The sequence below is a fragment of the Ambystoma mexicanum genome, chromosome 2p (genome assembly GCF_040938575.1).
Source record: "Ambystoma mexicanum isolate Mex_15411 chromosome 2p, UKY_AmexF1_1, whole genome shotgun sequence".
In the NCBI taxonomy this organism is placed as follows: Eukaryota; Metazoa; Chordata; class Amphibia; order Caudata; family Ambystomatidae; genus Ambystoma; species Ambystoma mexicanum.
In genome coordinates this window covers 792282163-792307250 of record NC_090923.1, presented here as the reverse complement: position 1 = coordinate 792307250, position 25088 = coordinate 792282163, and the positions used below count along the sequence as shown (strand labels likewise).

Below are 25088 nucleotides of genomic sequence, written 5' to 3'. Positions count from 1 at the left end.
ACATAGATTTTCCTTATTTTATTTTTCAAGATACCGTTCTGACATTCTAGCAAACCCGCACTCATCAAGTGTCTGGCTGAATGGAATCGTTTATCAATCTGGAGACCTGCGCAAATTTGCAATATCACGGCCACAATAAAGTGTGGGCTGTTATCTGACCATATGACACGGGGCAGGCCGAAACGGGGAAAGTATTCCTTTAGCTGTGGACATAGCTGTACAATCTTTTAGGGGATATGCCTCTACCCAGACCCCCACAAGAACGTATTTATAGTTTTGACACCTTTCCATTTCTATGAAATCAAAATGGATGACTTCAAATGGCATAGAGGGGGCCAAAAACGTCCTACTGGCATCTCTGTTCCCTTTCCAATGTTATGTTGTAAACAAGTCATACAATTTTGAACCAATCTTTCAGCAGGTCTTCTAATGTGCAGATTCTGCCATACAGAATCCAGGTGTTGTATCATTTTTCTAGCACATATGTGTGTTGGACTGTGGGCCATGGTGACCATTGCCAGCACATAGGCATTTGGTAACATGAATCTGTTATTCTTCTTGTCCACCCAACAACCTTCTGAATCTAATTCTGTTGCACCCTCAGACCAGTTTTTTATTTCATCTACCGTAGCTTCTGATTGCAATTCCTTCACTGTTGCAATTCCATTTTCTATCATGCAAGGTACTTCTTCTAATCTTTCAATATACATTTTTGTGTGTAAATCAGTGGCAGTTTGTTTCGCAATTTTGTCTGCAAATGCGTTTCCCTTTCCAACATCAGATGTTACTTTTTTATGTGTTTCACATTTCATTATTGCTAATCGCTTGAGAAGCGCAAGTGCTGACAATAGTTTCACTATCAAAGTGCCATGTTGGATTTTGATTCTGTGTCAGGAAACCACTTTCAGCCCATAATTTACCAAAATTCTGTACCACCCCAAAGGCATACCGACTGTCAGTGTATATGTTTACATTGAGGTTTGCAGAGATTTCACATGCTCTTGTTAACGCTATTATTTCTGCAGCTTGTGCTGAGTTATATGGGATTTGTTTGCTTTCTATAATAGTTTTCAGTGTAGTGATGGCATAAGCATCAGTTGATGTGCCATCTGGTAATTTAAAACAAGAACCGTCACAAAACAGTTCTCCATCTGGCTCTGTCTGTGGGGTGTCAGTTAGGTCAATTCTTTTTTTTTGTCTCTTGTTCAGTAACCATTAAGCAATCATGGAGGAATTGTTTTTCACCCCCTTTGTCATTCGGAGAGGGCATTACCTCAGCCGGATTTAAAGCGCAACACCTTTTAATTTGGATATTCGGTGCAAATAGAACTATTTCATACCTTGTTAATCTGGTTGATGTAAGGTGTTGTGTCTGCATTCTATTTAAAAGAACGTCCACTAAATGGGGTAACCTGATGGTTAAAGCATGACCTAAAGCCATCCCCTAGGTTTGTTTTACTGACGCAGCGGCTGCAGCAACAGCTCGCAAGCATCGCTGCAAAGCACATGCAACAGGATCCAACGTGGAAGAGAAGTAACCGCATGGTCTATTTCTCCCTCCTTGTCCCTGAGTCAAAACAGCCAAAGCACATCCATTATTTTCATGCACAAATAACTTAAAACTCTTGTCGTAATTTGGTGTGCCTAAAACTGGAGCCGAACATAATGCAGCTTTAAGCAGGTCAAATGCTTCTTGACATTCCATGTTCCATGGCAAAGGTAAGGTACCATCTTTCCTTGTCAATGCCACTATTGGTTTCACGATCATAGAAAAATTAGGGATCCACCGCCTACAATATGAAGCCATGCCAATTAAAGCCCTGACTTCTTTCTGCGTATTTGGAATAGGCATATCAGAGATGCTTTCTATTCTTTCTGGTGTCAATCTCCTTCCCTCCTTCGAAAGGAGGTAGCCCAAGTAGGTCACTTTCTTTTACAATACTGGAATTTCTTTAGTAAAGTTTTGTGTCCACGTGCTGCTAAATGTGTTAATAATGCAACTGTACTTTCTTTACACATTTCTTCTGTGTCTGCTGCTATTAACAAATCGTCAATGTATTGTAATAATACGCAGCCTGTCGGTAGTTCTAGCATACCATATTGTTCTTTTAATGCTCTACTGTAAATACTTGGACTTTCAGTGTAGCCCTGCAGAATTCATGTGAATGTAAATGAACGTCCTCCTAAAGTAAAAGCAAATAAATATCTGCTATCGGGGTGCAATGGGATACTAACAAAAGCATTCTTCAGGTCAATGACACTAAAATATGAAGCCGAAGCTGGAATCATAGTCAAAATTGTAGTCACATCCGGGACTAATGGAAATTGCGGATCAACCACTTTATTTACACCGCGCAAATCAATTATAAAATGGTATGGTATGTCGTTACTTCCTTTCTTGTAAACCGGAAGAATCAGACTATTGCAAGTACTACCAGAAGTTTCTTCAATTACGTTTCTTTAAATCAAATCTGATATAATGCATTTCAACACTTTTTCTCCTTCGGCCAAAATGTTATATTGCGGAATAGGCAGCAATGTAATTCCTTCTTTCAAAACAATTTTCATTGGCTCTACTTTCAAACAACCAACATAATTGTCATTTACTGCCCATATACAAGCCGGTACTTTACTCAATTCAGTTGGTAGTGGCTTAGATACAAATTGCGATACAGGAGTCTTTTGTGTCGATATTGTCAAATACACTCCATCTGGAGAACAATAAATGACCGCATTCAATTTCTTCAACAAACTTAATCCCAACAAATGTTCGCCGCAATTTTTCATCAAAAGAAATGGGCAAGACTCTGTGAATGGACCTAATGTTATAGGTACTGGTTGTGTCACTGGACTAATTACTGATGTTCCTAAGAACCCTACTGAGACATTTTTATGCCCTGACAGTGGTATATCTGGAACCCGCTGATGGTCAATCGAACATTTTTGTGCACCTGTGTCCACTAAACAAATGTGTTCCCTATTCCCAACCTTCATTTGTACGTAGGGCCCTTTCTGGTCTACGGGAATAGATACTGGTTCCAACCCCTGTCTCGGGCTGTCCTAGTAAAACAATACATTGTCAGATGTGAAGTCGCCATAGTAATATGCATTGGTCTGATTGTCAAAAACATTCCCACCATTTGTATTGTTTCGCTGTTGGTTCTGATTATGGTTCCGATTACCCTGGTTATCTTGAAATTGTGGCGCTCTTTGGTTTCTATTCTGTCCTTGTATCCCCGAATGACCTCTATTCTGTCTTCTTGGTAAGGTCCCATTTCTATTCTGTATATGCAGGCACTGTGCTTGCCAATGGCCTTCTTGTCTACAATAGGCACATTGATTAATCTCTTTTGGACCCCCTTGCATATTGAATGTTAATGCAAATTGGACTCTGGACGGTGCATTCCCACTGCCTCTTTTATTGTTTGCTACTTGCTGAAAAAATACTCTTGTCTTCAAATTCCCTTTTTCCCTTAGTTCCTTATCCTTCTCTGAATTTACTCTGTTCTCATAATACTGGGCCATATGTAATACTTCACTTTGTGTTTTTGCTTGCCATGCACTTTCAGATGCCATTATTAAACTTTGAATTCTGTTAGCAACCCTTGCACAAACTTATCAACAAACAATCTCTTCCCGGGTTCAGTATTTAGATCTTGACCACTAAAGTCTGCAAATACTTCTTCATATTGATTAAAATAATAAGGGACATGTCCAAACCGTGCAATATAATGAGCTTCTATCGTTCGCGCTGGACTTCCTCCAGAGGAAGCATCTTCTACTTTCGGGACAAACGTCGTAGGCACCTCCCTCATGGGTAATTGCAAACTAGGCGATTCTACATTTGTTCGTCTATTAAGCAACAAAGCTAAATCAAGTGAAAAACAGCCGTTCCAGTTTCAGGCGAAAATGCTCTTTTATAAATTGTCATTAAATCAGCGGGACAACATATCTTATTCTTAATACATTCATCTCGTAGGTACTCTACCATGACTTGCAATACCTTTCTCTGCATTTCTGGTGTATACTGACTAAACGTATCATGCACTTCAATTGGGGAAATGGCGGCATCCGTAATCCATCTAAGCGCGCCTCACATACAAATTTGGATCTCTTCACTAACAGGTTACAATGGCGGTAAAAACCGTTGCTGAACATACGACATATACGATTTATCTTTTTTCAATAGCTCTTTATGCAATTGATCAAGTTCTCACTTAAACGCAAATATTTGGCTTGCCTGATCTCATACTTTCATCGCATCATCTCGCAAATTCGAAAGAACAACCAAATCACGCAACTCTTGCAGTACCACTTTATCGGTCAAATCACCCCATATTTTCAAAAGATAATTCCCCATGCATTCTAACAATACCTGTTGTTCACCAAGGCCTCAATGATCAGATATGGAACTCTGCACAGCCACTTCATTGTCATCATTCATATACGTTTTGGCCCACTCTTTCTGTTCTTCTTTCCTTCCTTTGCTAATCGTGCTACAAGTCTGTCTAATGCTTCCTTGCACATGCCCCATCTCTGTAGAACTGCCTGCTAAAGTGGCTAACTCATGCTCTGGTGGCGGTGGAGGAAATGGTGTCACAGGCACAGGGGGAGAGGAACAGCTTACTGCAGGTGCAGATGGAATTATGGGAATGTGAGGTACATAAGGAGGAGGTGCAACTGGGTCAGTACTTTGATGTTCATTTCTTCGGTCATTCAATATTTTCTTTATTAGTTCATCTGACGTATGCAAATCTTGCTGAGGATATATTTTCTATACATCTAATTGGAAGGCCCTGTCCATGTTCCTAATGGCTTCTGTCTGCTGATGTTGGTCATGCTCTAGCGCTTTCTCTACATTTGTTTTATGTCTGCGCGCATATTTCTCTCTACTTCTCAATCGGAGATTAGCTTCCTTCCTCCAGTCTCTTACAACGTCGAACGCTGCTGGTCGGGCCTTCTTGCGTAACAGTACTGATTCTAGGTGTGCTATACATGCTAATTTAAAGCTCCCATTATTACGCCACTGAAGATCTGATACACGTCTGGTCTGCCTATGCTAAATCGCATTAAACGCTATTGCCCCTGTACCGTATTTTATCTACATTTCATGTGCCAGCGTCCCTTCGGGTGGTGCGACCTGGCCAGTTTCCAAAGATTGTCTACCACAGTGAAAAAAACATACTAAACAGGAAGACAATTTCCTAAGGCATGGTTAATTCTTACCCTTTTCTTACCCTGGGCGTTTGATCTTGCAAGAGCAGCTCTCAACCAATATCAGGATGTTTAAGAATCGGGGCATGACTCACCTGATCAACCAATTCGTCTCTAAGGACGCAATTCGCCCGTATACAGACACAACCAAGAATCGTCGTGACTGTGTGTCTGGCGCAATCTGCCTCGTTCCAGGACCCTCACCTTGATGCTCTCAGGGCGCTGCTCGTTGATCAGGGATCGGCTGTGTACAGATCTGCGGAGGAGTCTCTCATCACTTCTACAGGGGCGCCCCGAACACCTTCCGATCCCGGCTCGACGGCTTCGTCCTCGACTCGTTTTTGCCTTTTCAACTTCAATGTATACGATTGAGCATTAGTGGGAGGGTCCCTATTCGGGCACCATATTTGCTAGGCCATAAAGACCACATATGGAAACTAAGGCACAATAACCATATATCCAAGTGACACGTCAGACACAAGGTTCGTTTTACAAACAAGTCTGGTTTATTTTCAAAGTATTTTCAGTCGGCCGACTGGGTCTCAATGCCTCATGACGTGTGTTCCCATACCTCGTGAGATGCGAGAGAGGGAGCAACACTCAAGCAGCAATATATATACATTACATATAATCTTTACAAAGGCAATTCGATCCGCCAACAAACACGTCATTCAGGCTAGGGTTCGGTGATTGACAATCATGACAATTATGACAAGTCTTCATTCAGTCTAAACATAGTTATTCTAGCAATGGCAGCAGAGACAGCTTTCTGTTATGGGGAACATAGAGCTCTTAGCTCGGCAAAGATATCATGTTCTTAGCAGAGAAACATTCCTTAGTACGTTATCTGTGTGTCTCGGTTCATGAGCTAAGGGTCAAACAGTTCTGAAGCAGAAAATACCATTCTCTGCGAAGGAGGACCGCTAGGAGAATATAATTCATGGTTTAACTGCCTTCTACTACAGCGTCTGCAAGACAGGCCGGCACCTGGACTACTGATTAGATGCAGCTTCTGTTCGGCTTCAAGGACTTAGTGAGAGAGAAAAAAAATGTATTTCTGCATAGTTTGACATTCCTGTCTGTGTTAGTGTTTCAGCGTTCAAGCCTTGGCCTCGCACTGTGTGCGAGTTCGAAGCATAGAATACATTTGGAAAGCGTTTTGACAGAAAGGAAAAAAGCAAATGGCCAACATTTCACAAAATGGACGCCCTCTGGTTACATTGACGATTCTCTGACCACGATGTTTGTCACATGATGCGATTGGTTTCAGGCCAAAATACTATACATACTATAGTGTAGTTTCTGGTCTAATAGATGGAGTATATAGTCCAGTTGAAAACTATGTATATATGAGAGTTAAGGAATTGTATATTGATATAGTTCCATTTATTATTTAACTGTTAACTAATTAATTTATCTGATGCGCATAGACTAATTCCAGTACGGTTAACATTTTGAGTTCCACAATCCTGTTTGTGCGCGACTTGTCCTTGGCATCAAGCCCTGGGATCGTATCTCTGCAGCCCTGAAATCTCTTAATTGGCTCCAAGTGTTTGCAAGGATTAAATTCAAGACCCTTTGCATTGCCCACAGGGCTTTCTGGGGCATGGGTCCAAAATAACTTCAACTTTCCCTCCGTACATACCTTCCCGCTCAAGCTCTTCTCTCCTTCACCTCCAACTCCCTCAGGGTCGGTCGCTTCTCCAAGCAACAAGTTGGTGGAACAGCCTCACTGCAACTCTGAAACTTGAGGAGAACCATCTCCAGTTCCGGAAGCACCTCAAGACCTTCCTCGTTGCTTCTACCTCCTCTCCCCCTCTCCCCTGCTGATCTGTCTGCGTTGGCACAATGCGCCTGGGTGTCCCACTTTTTTCGGGCCCAGGTCCATGCCCACCCAGCTACTCACCCGCACTGCACTTGGGCCTGTATCTGTTACCCTACAGTCCCCTTACCTGCACTTACCAGACACCCCTTGTCTGCACTCAAAACCTGCACTTGCCACCTTGCTGGCTGCACTACCTTTTGTATAGTTGTACCCCTTGCTCAACACTTTCCACTTTTCCCCTCTCCCTGCACTTGTGCGTTCTCAATGTCACTGGGCCTAGTAAGATCGTTGTTTTGTCTTCCCTTGTTACCCTCCCTTGCCTTGTCGCGCTCTGAAACACTTCTTTATGAGCGCGATACAAATAAAATATCATATCATATCCAGAGAATGCTCTAGATCCTCACTCACAAGTTTTTAATTGCCAAAATGTCTATCAAATATGGTGCACTCAGCAGGGTTTGACTAGAATACTAGATGTATCTTGCCATTGGACTGCATTTACGATGGGAATGCACCCAGTGGTACATTTTACGCATTGGTCTCCACAAAAGAATCTTAGGGAAGTCAGGTTGATGGTAAGAAGAGGGTATAGCAAGAGACTTATTTTCAGTTTCAGAAATGGTAGCTCTTCTGCTATCCCCAATTTAGTTTTCAGAATGCTATTTGTTAGTTTGAGCGACACATCTTTCCTTTACTATTTTCTATTTCACTGAGAACACTACCCAGGCAGTTCAAGTTAGACTTTCTTAGCAATACTCTTCAGGTAGTGGGTGGAATTGGCCATAGAAATTAGCATGGCCATGGGAAGTCATTGCGCTGGTAAAATAAAACGCCCTCAAGTTGCCCTCCTCACAAGTCCTGTCCTTCCCAATTGTGCTTCAGTTCAATAGTTTCAGTTTACAGCAAAATTTAAAATAGAATGAAGTAAAACTAAGGTAAAAGTGAACCTCTCTGGTCAGTTTCCCCTCTGGTCCTTGGCTGCTCTGGTGAACTCTCCTCTGGTCCTTGGCTCTCTTGCAGGTGAACCTTTGGTCCATCCCTCCTTTGGTCTTTGGCTCTCTGATGAGTTGGTAGAAAAAACAAGAAGCAAAACGCTTCAATTTTCTGTCAATCATACAAACAAGTACCTTAGCTACCTGAAACACAAATAACCAGTGCTCCACACAGCTGACAAAATATCTAAAACGTTCACCGTACAGAGACATATCTTTTAAGATCTGCAAACATCAATATTGTAACAAAGCAATCTTGGCCTGATCCCTCTGCTACTGCATTAGCCGTCTAACCTATTACTTGCAGATTCTGAAGCTCCTAGAAAGTGTGAAAATGGCAGATGATGTGCAATGAAAGACTCAATATCATAGCATAACAGGACATTGCAGAGTGTGGGGCAGTACTCTGGGCGGCACAAGCAACTTCAGTGGCTGGGAGCAACAGGGTAGAAAATGTAATGTTGTCTTCAAACACAATTAGTCCGCTATACTAGAAACTCTGGTGCACTGACTGGCTGGTGAGTCTGCCTGTCAAATCAAGTGATTGCGGACTGGGGGAGGGCCAGTGCAGCAATCATGCACTTATATATGACAGTATTGGAGCCACTAGCAGAGGAGCACCAGGGTACACCAATTTGTCCCTACACTTGTTAAAACTGTCCTATTGTAAACATAATCACTGATAAGCTCTCCAATTTTTGCAGTTGAAGTCAGGGTGAGATTGCATTATTTGCGCTGGATCACACGCTTATGCTAAACAGCGAATCAGGGATTTTAACCCACTCTCCAATTTAGGCACAACCACCTTCTTCCACGCTTTACTTGGAAGAAATAATAAAGTTTTGGGAGTCAGGGCCTACAATAATACTGTATTATAGAGTTACTTGAAAAATAAAGCATCATGACAACATGTAAATACATATAGCAGCATGTTGAGATAAAATAATACCTTTATTTTCCACATCCTGGATGTAAAACTATAAGATGCAAAAGGCAAACTATCTATTTACCCACTTTATTTTCAGCGCTTTAAGACGCACGATGAAGGAAGCTGCGTAGTAAACTCAGTTAGGTTTGGAGATTCGTCACAAACCTCCAACGTGGTATGTATGGTTTTAAGAACATTCAACTAAGGACATCAATGCAAACTTTACTTTTTAACAAATCAAGCTTTTAGACATTATGGGTATGAACATATATTTCAAAGGGTGCTTTATTGTGTTGCTTGCTTTAACTGTCCCAAATTTGCAAGGTGACTGGTGGTCTTTCAGTTGGAAATTCATCATCCTGCATGAGAAAGGCTGCACTGCTGATGACAAAACAAACGTGTTGTCCAGTTTATTTCCGCACTGGCTGCAGAGCCAGGGCAGCAACCTGTGTGTCTCAGGGGGGCTGTGACTCGGGGAAATGACAGTGCCTGATCAGCCGAGCAGATTGTAGATTTGCCTCGGAAGAAACAAAATGCGCCCAGGTCTATGTTCCTGATCCTTTGAACTGTTTGTTCCCTGCCCTTCAGCTCCCATTTTGGAGGAGGAGGTAGGTGGGGGGTCTGGCACCCGATTAGCTCAATGACATTGCGCGCGTGGTGCCTTGTATAGCATCACTTCAGACTGTATGTATCTCCAGACACACTCTGCTTACCTCTGAGCCCTCAAGTGCTTGCTTGCCTGCCTGGTGGAAACTCTCAGCCCCGCAGCCCAGGTCTCCTTTGCATGTAGTGCCACTGCCAATCCAGAAATATTGGCAGCGTGTGTACATACAGATGTGCTGCAGTGCGCACGGGCTGTCACAACCTACATGCAGCCTGAGGAGGAAACCCGGAAAAAAAACCAGCCTGGAAGCGCAAGCCAAAGCACAAATGCGTGCGTCCAGGCTCAGGCTGTGTTTATTTCCAGGTCTGTCCGGCCCTGACTCCTGACCATTGCGGGCGGCCCCCCATTATAAAGTCCATGAGAAACTTCCTTAGGCCGGTTGCGCACTCAGTTTAGATAATGGGACTGTAAAGAAGAGCAGACCAGTGAAGGTGCTCCAGTAATGCAAGGCCTTTTATCTCCATGACTTCCATATCGAGAATGAACCTGAGGTTAAAGTGGACCTCAATTGTATATTTTGCCACTCAGGTAACTGTGGTGTTGAAATAGTGCCTCTGTGCCATTCCAATGCAAAATGGACTTACTTACCTTTGGCTTTCGGATTACTTACTTTCCCATCTAAACTACCGTTATAGCAAGCAGAAATTCATGAATCATTTGCAATCCATGCAACAACAGGCAGGAAGACTGATGGTGTGCCTCAAACGGTTGCACCATTCAACAACCGTACTGGAGGCTTTTTATTGCCTTACCATGGATGGAGCCACAGGCAACATTTCAGATATTTTCTCTGGCCCACAAGCCATGCTAGCGCAGTAAACCCAAGTACATGAGCAAACAGCTGCTGCCCCAACATAGAGCCATAATCTGCGGTCAACGGCAGACTGAAGAGGCAAATCTGGTAAATTTCCGACACTATCATTTCCGGGGCAGGGCACTGTGGGTTCTTGGTGACAAAGCTTATCATTCGGAACCCACTGCTGCAATAATGGGACCTCCTTAGATTCAGGAATGATCTGAAAACCATCTTATGCCTTTGGGCCGCAGCAAAAAAGCAAAAAAAATACTTTTTTTCCCATACTGAACTGGGCATGTTATTGTCCATGCACAGTTCAGTGCAAAATGTTTTTTTTAAAAATGTGTTGCTATTTCGCGGGGTGGCCAATGGGGGGGGGCAGCATTTTTATAAACCATTAGAAAGAGGATGGGAGAGTAAGAATAGATATTTCTACAAAAGGAAGGAACAGTCAACACATTCCCCTCCGATAGCAATTTCAAGACACAGCCCTTGAACAAATATAGGCTGCATTCTGTGTTTCAAATCATCATCAGAAAACATTTTCTTCACAAAATATCATTTTTAATATATTAATCTTTTGTTAAGCACAGGTAATACAAAAATTATTAAAACACATATACACAACACAGTCATATACAAAGTAAAAACACTACCACCTCACAGTATCGCAACTAGTATGCTGAAATATTCAACCAGCATACCACACTATTGGCAACTCAATAAATCTCATTTTCCATTGTGTGACAAAGCCCAACTTATATAAGTTTCAGTCCTCTGTGTTCGATGTAACCGGACATTCATCAGGGGCAGAAGTAGTCCTGTGCTTTAGGTAGAATCTTCCTATTCATACACCAATTGCTATCTCTAAGGATGAAAAACAAACAAACATATCACTAATACGGGCATAATAGGTTAAATTTATACACCATAGCCAATCCCTCATCACCACAAGGGTATCAGATATACCGTAAATCATATACCTGAACTAAGGTATCAAGAACTACATGTCTTGTACCTAACAAGTCAGACACATTCTGACTCTTCACTACTAGTATAGGCAGAAAACACTAAAGAGTACCGTAATTAATACTGACAGGGCCAATACCCCAATCATAGGTAATTGCAACATGTCCAATAACGTGGGAGTCATATTAGAATTAAAGATTTTATAGCAAAATTACTCGGCAGTGTGTTTATGCAGCCCAATGGGTCTGCCTAATCCTGGAAATTCTCACCTCCCTCGGGCTATTCCAAGAGTCCTCCCATCCGCAGTCAAAGTAGCGTCCTGAAGAAACTGGCCTCTTTCCTCTATCTTGCAGGGATCCCACTAGAACAGCATGAATACACACTGAAGGCGACAGATCTGGGACACTGTTAATTTGGCTATGCAAAAGAGAACAACCTAGAACACTGGCCACTCTGATACACAACGATTGTGGCGTCCCCTGGAAAATTAATCATGTATTTGCTGGCTTTTATGCCAAACTATATAGACACGACCTACAAATACCTGCCGAGGATATAATTTAGGTCTTTGCGATGATCCGACTCCTGAAGCTCAATGCTAGCCAAAAGGATCTTTGGAATTTTATAAAACATACCATCCACTCTAGCTCCCATACTATTAAAGGTCTTTGAGGAGGCCTTTGATACAGCCATACTTCCAAGCACCGTGCGGGAAGCCCTGGTGGTGATTGTCCTTAAGCCTGGAAAGCCTGCTGGACTGTCCGACTCATATAGATCCTTAGCCATGCTAAATGATTACGTTAAACTACTTGCTACTATCGTGGCTGCACGCCTCTGCAGGTGTCTGCCAACTTTGATTCACTTTGACCAAAATGGGGTTGTGCCTGGCCGTAGTACTACTCTGAACCTACAGAAATTACAGCATATTATTGACCAGAACAACACTTGCACTGAGCAATATGTGGTGGCGTCATTAGATGCGATTGAAGCTTTTGATTCAGTATATTGGGAGTGGATAGATGTAGCGCTCCAGGGTTTTGGGTTTGGTGCTAATTTTACTCGGTAGGTCAAATTGTTATATTCTAACCCCACAGCCAGCGTATGAACTGGCCAGCAGATATCGGGGCAATGGACTATTCAGAGAGGGACGCGACAGGGATGCCAACTTTCGCCCAGGCTTTATATATTAGCCCTAGAACCAATCGCAGCTTACTTGAGGCAGGAATAATCGGAGGCGGGAATATAAATAGGGGGCTCTATACATCTTGGTTCCTTGTATGCAGATGTGTTGCTTTACTTATGCCAACCACAGCATAATTTTCCATTGATATTAGATGTACCAGCAAGCTTTTCCAGACTATCGTGGATCTTTTTCAATAGACATGAATCATGTATTTTTCCTTTAGCTGGGTTGCAAGGGGTAGACACAGCTGAACTGCCTGAGTTGGGATGGAAACCTTTGATAATTTGGGTATACAAATTGCACATTCCCCAGTAGATATGCACAGACTAAATACAAAATGGGCAGTGGAGGGCATTGAACAGTCAATGGCATTTTGGTCCTGTCTACCCTTATCTCTCATGGGTAGGGTTGCCATAACTAAAATGATCATTCTCCCCAGACTTTTGATATGGTTTTATTAATGTACTCTTTTATATAGATACCTCTTTTTTTGCAACCTTGAAGGCATACTCCAAGACTTCCTGTGGGGGCTGAATAGATATAGGTTGCCAATCACTGTCCTGTCTCTGCCTTACGAGGAGGGAGGAGTTCAACTCCCACACCTGGAGTTTTACCATCTGGCTGCTCAGTTATGCTTTATCACGAAATGGCTGTCAGACGAATCTACATCTGAACATGAGCTACGCAGCACACTAGTGAAACTGCCTGGCTTAAAGAGGTCATATCGCTTCCAAAAGACTGGAAGTAATCCGAACCAGCACTGAGTGTGGGTAGGCGGATTTGGGTTAGAACAATAAAGCTACTCTGACTTCAATACCCTTACTCTCCCAATGTTCAAATCCTCACAGTCACATGCGGCAACTCAGACGACTTAAAACAAGCTCGATGTTGGGAACTAGTGAGCATAACCACATAACCACATAAACATGTACGATAATGGAGCCATTCAGGGATTTGACTAGTCTAACCCAACAGGAGGGATTACCCAAGGGACAATTCTTGAGGTACATGCGAGTGGTGAAGGTAGCCAAGTGAAGTTGGGGCGAATGGCCCACTGAGCCGCAAGCAAATGCTTTTTTTATGTCAATGTATCCTCTGGAAGATGGTTGGAGACTCGTGTCTAGATTATATAAGTGCTTGTTAGAGGGAGCTAATGTTAAATCCATGAAATTGAAGATGTGCTGGGAGTCCGATTTCGGCCTAGAAATAACAGACGGACAATGGACATTGGCACTGAGTTTTGTTAAAAATGTATCAAGCAATGCCAGGTTCAGGCTCATACAAGTTAATGTGCTACATTGCACATATATGACCCCCTCTAGAGTTGCCAAATTCAAGAAGGGTGCACTCACCACTTGCCGCCAGGATGACGCCCACTTTATTCATATGTTGTGGACATGCGTTGTGGTACAGCGCTTTTGATCTCGAGTTAAACAGACTTGCGAATACGCTGGGAGAAAAAGAAATAACTGCAATCCACTCGATTACCCCAGTGTGATGCTGGAAATGCATCGGAGGGACAGGGCCTCCGTATCCTTGTCCTTTACTGCTTTTTATCGTGCGTTCTGTCATGTTATCCGCACAGGAGTTCATGTGGGACTCCTGGCGGTGCAGCTCTCTCCTTTGGTTTTGGTGAACAGACCCATGGGATACCCTTATGTCACACATGGGTAGGGGTGCAACCCTGTGCCCCTAGTGTATGTTTCTGGGCACCTGTGTGTGACCCACAGAGCAGGGTACGGACTGGCGGCAGCTCCGTGCTGAATTGACTGGTGCCCTGAGTGTCCTCCATTTTGGGATGCCCAGGCCCTGTCATTTGAATCGGTAGATTCCTGATGGAGACAAGATGGCTCCATGGCCTCTTGCCTTCCATCACCTGTTACCATGATCTTCCCGAAGTCCCGGGACACCCTGACTCTGTCCCTTCCCCCTGACTGGCTGTTGGGTGGAAGTTCTGTCTATGGTAGTGTGGGGAAGTGCTGACCAGACTGGCTGGAGCCTTCCCAATGACCGTATGTTGTGGGTACGCCTGTGGGTGGGACCTGGGTGAATAGAGTGTGTAACAAATACGCATTCTACGTTGTGGGTGTTTAGTATCTGGTGTTTGACACAATGACTGAGACAGCCCTGCCCGAAACCTGTATGAATGCAGTGTGTAGTGTTGAATGGCGGGAGAGAAGTGAATAGCCTGAAAGCACTGTGTGCCTGATTGGCTGCCTGCCTGCATGAATGCCCTTCACCGTGATAGGATGCTTGAGTATGACCCAGCGGAATGAATAGGAGATCACCAGTATATCTGGGGACCTCTCACTGCTAGGAATCGTGTTCAGAAGCTGAAGAGTAACTGGAGTGAAACTGAAGCTTAACCTTGAAGCCCTGCTGGAAGAGAAGAATTGCTGTTGCTCTCCTTCACAATCTGAAAGCTGCTGTGTCTCCAAGAACTGACCCAGAGAGGACCTGGTAAGGTGCCCTCTTCCCGAGCTATGAGGGACCATCATGCACCAGCTGATCTTTGCCATAGCTCCCTGGTAGACAGACCTACGACAGGCTGCTGACTGGAGACGGGGACTGCCGCGGAATCCCAAAGAGAAGCGCCTGGGCTGTTGTTCGCCCCTGTCGACGACCGCCATCGCCGACTGGAGCCGCCGTGCTCCCGTCTGCCTAAGAACTTAATTTGAGCCAAGGATGCTCTCGTCTGCATCGCCGCCCGCTTTATCCCGCTGGAGAAGGCCCGGCAGTCGAAGCACCGAGGAGCATCCGCCGGTGGGTTTCCCGCCACCTAAAGACCACAGAGACGCCGATGACTTGATGCCTTGCTGGGCCACAATTCTTCAACATCTCTTTGCAGTCCAGAACTACCGTCACTGCCTCTTCCTTGCAGGACGCCAACGCTCCGTCGTCGACGAGCACCTTTAGGAACGAAGCTGCCACTTCACCGCCGTAGTTCACCCTGTTCTCTGTGGGACGTTCGACGAACTGTGACTCCTGCCTTAAAGGGAGGGCACTCAAGAAGGGCTGTCGATTCCCTGACGACGAATGCTACAATTCCATGTACATTGGGGCTGTAGATCTATTGTAGAGGGAAATAAGACTCATAGAACAATATATGGACTGGGTTTGTGAAACATCTTTGCTTTACCGGTTGCCCAGGTGGGGGGATCTCCACACAGAATTGTGCCTAGTTGGTAAAGGCCAGTATTCTGCCAATTGTTCAACCATCTTGCTTTCCTTCCCCTCTCTACTGCTGGTTTCCTCTTTATTGATCTGTGTGGCATTTTGACAGTATAGTTGATGCACTTTAATGAGATCTGATAATAATTGTGGTACCACTTTAGAACTGTATATATTTACCATTATTGATTTTCTGAGCACAAAGTGAGTTATTGTGCTAGTGTACATAACCTTGAATATTAATTATATAAAGACTGTGTTTTAACTAATACAGTGTGTGGACATTCCTTTGTGGGGGTTTGGGGACTACACTGTACTTAAGAACCAGCCTGCATCACCTCCTGAGAAGCTAGGCCTTGATTGCTCGACCAAAGCTACCGAATAGAGAATCTTGGCTGGGGTCTTCTGTGCCTCTCCTCTACCATATAGAGAGCAGAAGTACAGACACCCCCCACCCCCAGTCTTTACACCCAGATCGAGCAAGCATAAGCACGTCACCAAAGTTATGGATTTAGCATACATAATAGCCAAGAGATGCTTGGCTATGACATGGAAGTCAAAGAAGGGCCCACAATTTGGAGAGTGGGTTAGAGAATTTGTGCGTTGGTGCAACATTGAGACAATGGTATGGAATGGGGTGATACAAGCCCATGGTGGAGATGCAACACTTAACTTTGAAGCCTGGAAAGCCCTTATAGACTCAGTTTCCTCCCCTTTGGATGAGAGGCCACCATGAATCCCCCCTGTTGGACTTGGCTCACTTTCCTTGACTTTACTTATAGGTATGTCATATGCTATAGCCTGTGGCCGTTACCTCGATGCGGCAGACAAGGTCTGCTTATGGTACACAATGGACTCATTGAGATACTAACAGTGTCTAGCATCATAGGTCTTAAATGGAAATGTGATGGGTATTTGTTTGTAATGTTATGCTTACCTGTATTGGTTGAATGGTTTAATGCTGGGGTGATGCTGGGCATTGCAGGTGTACTTAAGGATGATATATGCTTTGATTGTTATGCACTGTAACCACCAACAGTTTTACTAATAAACCAATATTTAAAAAAGTTTAGGGACTAGAATCGGGACAAGGGGCTAGAATGGTGACTAGGACTATGAGGAGGGATTAGGATTAGAGACTAGGACCAGAGGCTAGAGTGAGAGACTAGAACAAGAGAAAATGAAGATAGACTAGGGCGAGAATGAGGGTTTAGGATGAGAGACTAGAAATGGGACAAGGGACTAGAATGAGAGACTACGACTAGGTTAAGGGATCAGGATTAGGGATGAGGACAAGTTGTGACACAAGCGAGTAGAATGAAGGACTAGGGAAAGGGATGCGGATTAGGATGACGTACTATGACTAGTATGATGGATTAAGATGTCTGACTATTTATGAAAGTGTTGGAGCCCCTCTATTAAGAACGAACATTGCTCAAATTAACTGTTCTACGGGATGTATCCCTCTCAGGAGGGCCTACAACTATGTTTTACCTCACTGTACCCTTCACAGAAGAGAAATAACTATTTACATGTGGTTGCAGACCCTCCTGACTAAGACATACCCCATACAACAGGTTATTTGAACCTTCAATACTGACTATTCTGGCTAGGCATGATGGGAGTGAAGTCCAGGACCCGTGATGAAATCACAGAACATGACAGGCAATATTTGACGGTGATGACATCACAAACATTTCATACAAATCCAACAATGAATGTGAAACTCATGACTCTTCAATATCACTGAAGCAGACAAAAGACAAGCATAGGAATTTCAGTGAGGAAATAGGGGTTGCAATGTGAACCCTTGATGACATCTAGATTGCACAAAAGCTTCAATATCTCTCCTTTGGTGAGGGGCAAAGACTCGGATGTTAGCTAATTGCACAGGCCAGTAGAGGGGTTTCTTGTTAGGCCAAATTGGTCACATTTGCTCCCCTTTGGAAACACCTGAACAATACTTCTGCAAACTTGAATGTCTGCATATACAGTCACACATCTACAACAACACACTTACAAGCTCACATTCATCACACCTGCCCCCACCAGTAATAAACAGATTTGCATGAAAGAAGGGTGGTGAGTTCCCAGACAGGATCCTAATCTTTATTAGTAACCCGGCGAGAGCGAAACAGAATGCAACAAGCATTCTGATTGGCTCTCGCCAGGTCCCTACCCGGCCGGGAATCCCTCCGTCGGGATTCCACGGCCTTTGTCCCCGGCGGGGGGCGTGGCAGCCCCTCAGCCAATGAGGAGGCTTGAAGCAGGGCCATCCCCGCTCCGAGCCTCCCCGCGGCACCATCCCCGCTCCGAGCCTCCCCGCGGCTGAGAGGATGCCTTCGCCCCCCGCCGGGGACTCGGGTAAGTCTTTTTTTTTCTTTTTTTAATCCCTTCCCTCCCTCCCAAAAACTTACCTTCTTGGTCCTACGTCCCCGGCGGGGGACGAGGGAAGCCTCTAGCCGTGTGGAGACTCGGAGCGGGGCGCAGGTACGTTTTTTTTTTTTTTCCGTCCCACTCCTGCCCTCCCAACCCCACTTACCTTCTTTTGATCCTTTTTTTGGGAGCGGACGCGCTGGGAACACTTGTGTTCCCAGCGCGTCCGCTCCCGATGGCCGCCATGGAAAGGGTAAACGGACTCCGTTTTCCCTTTCCATGGAGGCGGCCATTTTCTTTTTTTTTTTTCTCCCGAAACGCTGCAGCGCCGAAATGCTGCAGCGTTTCGGGACAAAAAAAAAAACCTTTTAGTGCCCCGGTCACGCAATTTTTGCGGGCCGGGGTACTAATAGCAATAGAACCCTCGCATCGAGGGCATTACCGACTCGCTTCGCTCGGGTCCTTACCTATGGGCTCGGGTTCTATTGCTTAAATAGTTTCAGTAAGAGTTTTGAATGGTTCCCTTTGTTTAATCTGTGTAACTCAGGTGAGTTCACGTCTTTCGTCCAATTTATGCAAGTAAATCCTAATGACTGATCGGTTGATTGATTCTTAATTTATGTTTTCGGCGATTTTCTTTTAATGTGTTGTGTGTTTGGGGTAAGGGATTAGGGGATGGTCGGTGACAGGGTGAGGTCATGAGGGTGGGTTAGATAGGGGATGGGCGGGCAACTACCCTCCCATTTTGAAAAAAGGAAAATCGTCAAAAACAATCGCTGTGAAACCTGCTTAAAGTGCAAGCGGGCAAAGTGGATGCCGCGAAAACACGTGAAACCATGTCAGCGGAAAGCTCACAGGTTCATAACTTGCCTCTTAAATGAGGGAAGCCTGAACAACTTAAGTTCTAACACCACATGGCCGACTCAGCTCTTCATGCGTCCGAGGCCGATACATTGAGAAGCATCGAATTGGGCAATCATTTCCAGCTATCATTACAGTTCTTGGAAATAGGAAGAATCCCGCAGGAAGTGCTATATAAACACCTGATGTTATTATTATTAATATTGATTTTGTACCATTGTGTATTGCACTTATACCCCAAGAAGTCTCTGGGTGATAGTCATGAAATGCCTAGTGAAACAAGGGGTTCTTAACTTGTCCTAAAGGATATCCGGGAAGTGTCGTTACAGATGTCCAAAGGAAGTGGCCAGAGCACCAGGACAGCCAGGGGTGCTGCCGCCTACCTTGGATGCCTGCCTTGCACATGGGTTGATCATCCCCCTGGCAGTGGTGGTCGAGGTGTGCCCCAGAGGGGTCCCCATCCCACTCTGAAGGTAAAAGATCTAATGCGCTCCAGCCAGAGCTTCTTGATGGTCTGGGGTGCTGCCCCGTCCCTTGGGTGCCTGCCTCGCACGTGGGTCATCTGTTCCCCTGCCCAGTGGCACTCCAGGGAGCCCCGGCAGGGTTGCCGTCCCTCCCTGGATGGAAAAGCTCTATTGCTCCCTGCCCAGATCTCCAGGATGGCTGGGGTGCTTTCCCCTCCCATGCACATGGGTTGACCATGCCCCTGCCCAGTTGAAATCCCTGCGTGCCCTGGTGGCATGCTGGTCCTTTGCTAGGAGGCCAAGGACCCTTTCCAAGCAGGCCCACTGCAAATGCATGGCACTATCCAGTGGTGGGTGCAGGAAATGTGGCGTACAGAAGGCTGACTCCCTGACATTGCACAAGGGGCCCAAGTCCTTCTGATTGAGGCTCACTCCGTGGCCAGTATTAGGCAGACAATGATACCTGGCATGCTGGAATCGGGTTGTTTGGGAATGCAGCCCAAAGCTGGTGGTAAACTCTAGCTAAGGCTAAATACGGGTAACCAACAAGTAAGGGAAAGTTGAAAATAACGTTGAAGAGAGAGTTCAAGAGAGTGTGAAACTGTGGAGAGGTAAATGGGCAGGGTCTGTGCAGTCTGACGGGAGGATTCCACTTAGTAGGCAGGTCAGTCGCCCGGAATCGAAAATCGTGGGCCCGCTGCCCGGGAGTTCCCTGCCCATAAAGGGTGCATTTCCAAAGTAGCAGTGCACCACAACCAGCTCCAGGTCGGCTGGGAAGGATGCGGGGCTCCAGCAGAGAGTGTTACAGCCCCGTAGCAGCAGTTTTGCCAGGTCTGCAGTGCTGAGAGATTGACCCCCGCCATGCCCTCCTCCGGCAACTGTCCTGACCCCTCTCTGCGGTCGCTGTGGTGGCAACAGGGGACGGGGCTGCCTGCTCCTGGTGGGACTGTCAACTGGAGTGGGCTGTCCTCAGTGTGCCCCGACCATGTCATGCCGCCGGGCTGGGAGGCCAACGAAGGGCACCAGGGGTCTGCTGTTATGTCGGTTACCCACCCAACCCATCTTGAAACACGGATCATGGAGTCTAACATGTGTGCAACATGGAGGGCTGAATTAAACCCTATGGCACAATGAAGGTGAGTGTTGGTGTGCACCGGCTGAGATGGGATTCTGTTGCGGCACTCTGTTGGAGAGGAGGAGCATGAGCATGTGTGATAGGACCCAAAAGATGGTGAACTAGCCTGGGCAGGACAAAGCCAGAGGAAACTCTGGTGCAGATCCGTAGCAGTTCTGACCTTCAAATCGGTCGTCCGACTTGGGTATAGGGTGAAAGACTAATCGAACCATCTGGTAGCTGCTTCCTCCTGAAGTGTCCCTCAGGATGCCTGGCACTCAGAAACCTCTGTTTTATCTGTTAAAGCAAATTATCAGAGGTCTTGGGGCTGAAACAGTATCAACCTATTCGCAAACGTTATATGGGTAAGAAGCCCAGCTCACTGGCCTGTGCCCAGTGGGACACATTTAGTAAGCAGAGCTGGCTCTGTGGGATGAACCAAACGTTTGGTTAAGGCACCTAATGCAAATGCTCATCAGATCCCACAAATGGTCTTGGTTTATATAGACAGCAGGACGGTGGTCATGGAAGTCGGCTTCATCTAAGGAGTGTACAACAACTCACCTGCCGAATCAACTAGCCCTGAATATGGATGGCGCTGTAGCATTGGGCACAGCCACAGCCAAGAGAACAAGCAGAGGGTGTCAGAAAGGTTACCATAGAGATAACTGGCTTGTGGCAGTCAAGCTTTTATAGCAACATCGCTTTTTGATCCTTCTATGTCCACTTTTCCACTGTGAAGCAGAGTTCAGCAAGCATTCTATTGTTCACCAACAAATAGGGAACGTGGGCTGGGTTTACACCGTTGTGAGAAAGGTCAGTTTTACCCCACTGATGATGCGTTGTTGCAATAGTAATCCTGCTCAGTATGAGAGGAACCGCAGGTTCAGACATGCAGTGTATGTGCTTGCCCGAGGAGCCAGTGGGGTGAAGCTACCATCTGTGGGATTATGACTGATTGGCTCCAAGTCTGAATCCCCCGTAAACCGTAATGATACCGCAGCGCTGTGGAGCCTCGGCTGGCCCAGGATAGTTGGCCTCTGGGTCAGTGCATAGAGCCGCTCGCCTTGGGACTTCATGGGGAACCAGGTGCTAAATCATTCATACAATACCTGATTATGGGTCAGGGTTTTGTAAGAAGCCGATCAGATACCAGCTGCAATCTATTCAATGTCATCCTCTGGGCCAAGCTTTTGTCAAAGGCTGTCCTGCCTGATGCACCTGTGGGGGTGGGAAGGCCAGGCAGAGCTTTTCTCTCCCTTTCTGGCCAGCCTAGCAGACGAGATGGCCTTGTCCCCGCAGGTGGAAGAGTGGCAGGACACAGCCCGTAGGAGGCAGGGAAGAGAGGCGAGGCCTTGGATGTGGATGACCGCTTAAGCCCGGCCCCGGGGACCGGAGCTGGTAGCTTAACCACCAGACCCTGGATAGTGGCATTAAGGCAGGCACGGCCTTGTGGCCGCCCAAGCATCTGGTCGGTGCAGGCCTGCCCAGGCCATCTAGTCCTTTGGCTGGGCCTGACTGGTCATCGAGCTGGGAAGGTCGGAACAGATGGTCTGAGTCACGGTTGGCCCGGCTGACTGCTACATTTGTCTCTGGTCGGGCTCCATAAGAATAGTCGATGGGAAGTGTCTTCCTGGGGGGCGGCTGTGGCCACCTCCTCCACACCCGGACTGGTGCTCCAGGAAGGCGGCAAGCCAAACCGAAGGGGTGGCCAGGGGGCCTCAGCGCAGGGGGCTGAGCGCAGGGTGAGTATTAAGAGAGCCCAGCAGCTGAGGCCCAAGCGCGATCTGGGCTCCGGTGGAAGTCCCAGGGGAGAGCTACTAGGACTTCATGTGGCGGCCCGAAGGCCCCCTGGGTTGGCAGCCCAGGACACCGGGCCATCACCGACTGGACCAAAAGCAACAGAGTGGAAATGTAAGTTCCACCAAGCCCAGCAGCTGGACACATGGCCATTAGGAAGGCAGTCAGAGCGAGTCCTGAGTCCTGCCTGGGACTACCTGAGGCAGGCTGGGGCGTTCCAGATCTGCACCCCTCGAGAACCGATCCCTGGGTCACCAGAGTGCGATGCAGGCTAGCAGCCCCCTAATCCAGCACTGGTAATCGGGCGGCACCGCCCTCACCGGAGGGAAAAAGATCTGAGGCATCCCGGCCCGAACCCTGGATGGCCAGGGGTGGCACCCTGGTCCTTGGGCACCAGGCGCAGTAGCCCCCTAACATAGTGGCGGTCCTCGTGCACCCCAGCAATGGGCCCAGGCCCTCTCCAGAAGGCAAAGCTTTAAGGCTTTAAGGCCCTCAGGTACCAGGCACGGTAACCCCCTAACCCAGCGTCAGTCCCTGCGTGCCCCAGACTTATGGGCTAAGCTCTAAAACATCATGGGCCCCCACCTACTGATGTGGTCATAAGCTCGCAAGGGGATGTGCCGTTCCAGGCGACTAGCCTGCCCAGTATACCATTTCTCACTCGCCAATGGCTAGTGGCTAGTGCAAATTTAGTGCCCTGCAATCAGCCATGGGTTCAATGATTGTGCATTCTTTAAAGACCTGTGGAAGGCTTATCCAGAAACAATGCAGCTATCATATAAGGTTCGATATGCAAGGTAGGTCCTTAATTCTTGGTTTGGGCTATTAGGTGGAACTGAAGCGCAGTCTATAAGCCGAAGCTAATGCATGGGCATACAGGTAGGAGGGAGATGGCACATGAGGAGGGACACACAGATTGTGGATGCTGTTTGGTTATTTACCTACCCCTTGAATGCCCATGGCCATGCTAATCCCTATGGCCCTTTCCAGGCACTACTTACCCCTTTCCGCCCAAAACACCCTCTCTGGGATCTCTTTGAGCTTGTTCTATCAAGCAGTTGCATCAAACATGAATGGCAGCTATATAGGGCCCCTGGTGTAATAAAAATGCCTTAAGCAAGTTGTCTTCAGCCACTTGTACCTCTGTGATGTGCTCTGTTGCTTCTCGAGGCTAGGTCCGCACTCAATAAGTACCTTAATAATCATAATAATGATAAGAATGATTTAAAAAAAAATAATTTATATCTCTTCATGCACTGAAGTCCTTTCTGAAAACAAGCAACAACAAAGCCAACAGTTTGACTGAGTTATTCGCATTCGCCAGGTACTGCCATTACATACCCAGGTATTCACTCAATCCTTCAGCTGTTGTGATGTATGGGAAAGGTAATATCAGTATATCAGCGCCTATCACATAGCTACACAAAATCCCAAACCGTTGTCTTTGCCAATGCTTGTTTTAATGCCCGGTAGTCATAATGGTGCAACGTGCAGTAGCTTCTACTTTGGTAGAATCTTTGGTAGTGAACACAAAGCTCTTGAATGCCTTCTTCTATGTATCTGTTTTATTTCAAAGGTTTTCTTTTGTGAACATGATCAACTATGTGCATGTTGCATATTTTAAAAGTTGTTTTCTTCCCTTTGGACTATTGTATTTCTATGTAGGAATAAGAATGCAGTTTCAGGGATGCACATCAATTCATTATTTGAATAGTGATTGCTATTGCCCTGGAATAAACATAAGGTACTAGTGTCAGGTGTCGCCATTTTATGTTTCTCATTACTCTTCGTTTCCTTTTTACAGAAGTGGGACTTTTACTGCCAGTAGCCCCCTGGGGATGCTGCACTGCCTCCCTGGACGTCCAGAGGGATGTGGGCCTGTAGATGCTCTGCACCCAGGCCCCACCGCGATGGATACTCCTCGCTTCTGCAACACGCTGCTGCATGGAGCAACACTTCCTGCATAGGCTAGTGGCAAGAATCTGCCAAGCATCAGGTGGAAGGTTCTACACATGCCATCATCTGCCAATACTTAGGGAGCCAGGCTTCTCCTGCACATTCCATTTTCCTTTTTTTCTGTTCCTGGAGAGAGCCCAGTTTCTAGTACATACGTTCCCAAACAGTGGAAGGATGCCTGCTGAAGAGCAAGTAGAGATGCCTTCCGAAGAGCAAGTAGGAAATCCATTAAAACTAGGCTTTTCCAAAAATACCATTACTAATTTCTTAATTTCCCTGAAAATAAATTAATAAAATGACTACTTTTAGTATTGTTTGATTTTAAGCACAAACTAGCCAACAAGAGTGGCTTAAAGGCAATAGTGTACCTTGATTTCTTTTCAATTTTGTATCCTTATAAAATGTTTTTGTGAAGGTTACATCACGTTCCTGTGTTTTCTTGTCCTAACAAAATGGTTTCCACCCCATGTCATCTATATACATAAAAGTCAATATTTGTTTGTGGCGGGATTTGTAGCGAAGCAATGTTCCTGATACAATTCCACACCGTTTCACCAATCTGCACCACATTTTGCATAGTTACCTGTTGGCCCCTCCAGACATTACTGGCTACATGACATTTGGGCACCCCATCCCGTTCCCCAGATTTCAGCACAAGTCAAGATTTGTTTGTGGGTTTGTGACTTGGCGAAGTGTCGTTCCCTATACAATTTCACACTGTTTCACCAATCTGCACCATACTTTGCATCGTTACTTGTTAGAACCCTCCAAACAT

General features: G+C 45.9%; 1 protein-coding gene across 1 annotated transcript in view; it reads left to right on the top strand.

Annotated features, from left to right (window-relative positions):
* Window positions 1-24612, top strand: part of LOC138566797 (melanoma-derived growth regulatory protein-like) — a 141712-nt gene extending 117100 nt beyond the window's left edge. Inside the window, exon 4 of the mRNA XM_069644454.1 lies at window positions 24162-24612. Within this exon, the coding sequence (XP_069500555.1) occupies window positions 24162-24185 (24 nt within the window). The 3' untranslated portion in view covers window positions 24186-24612. The remainder of the gene's footprint in view (window positions 1-24161) is intronic.
* Window positions 24613-25088: the final 476 nt, after the last annotated feature.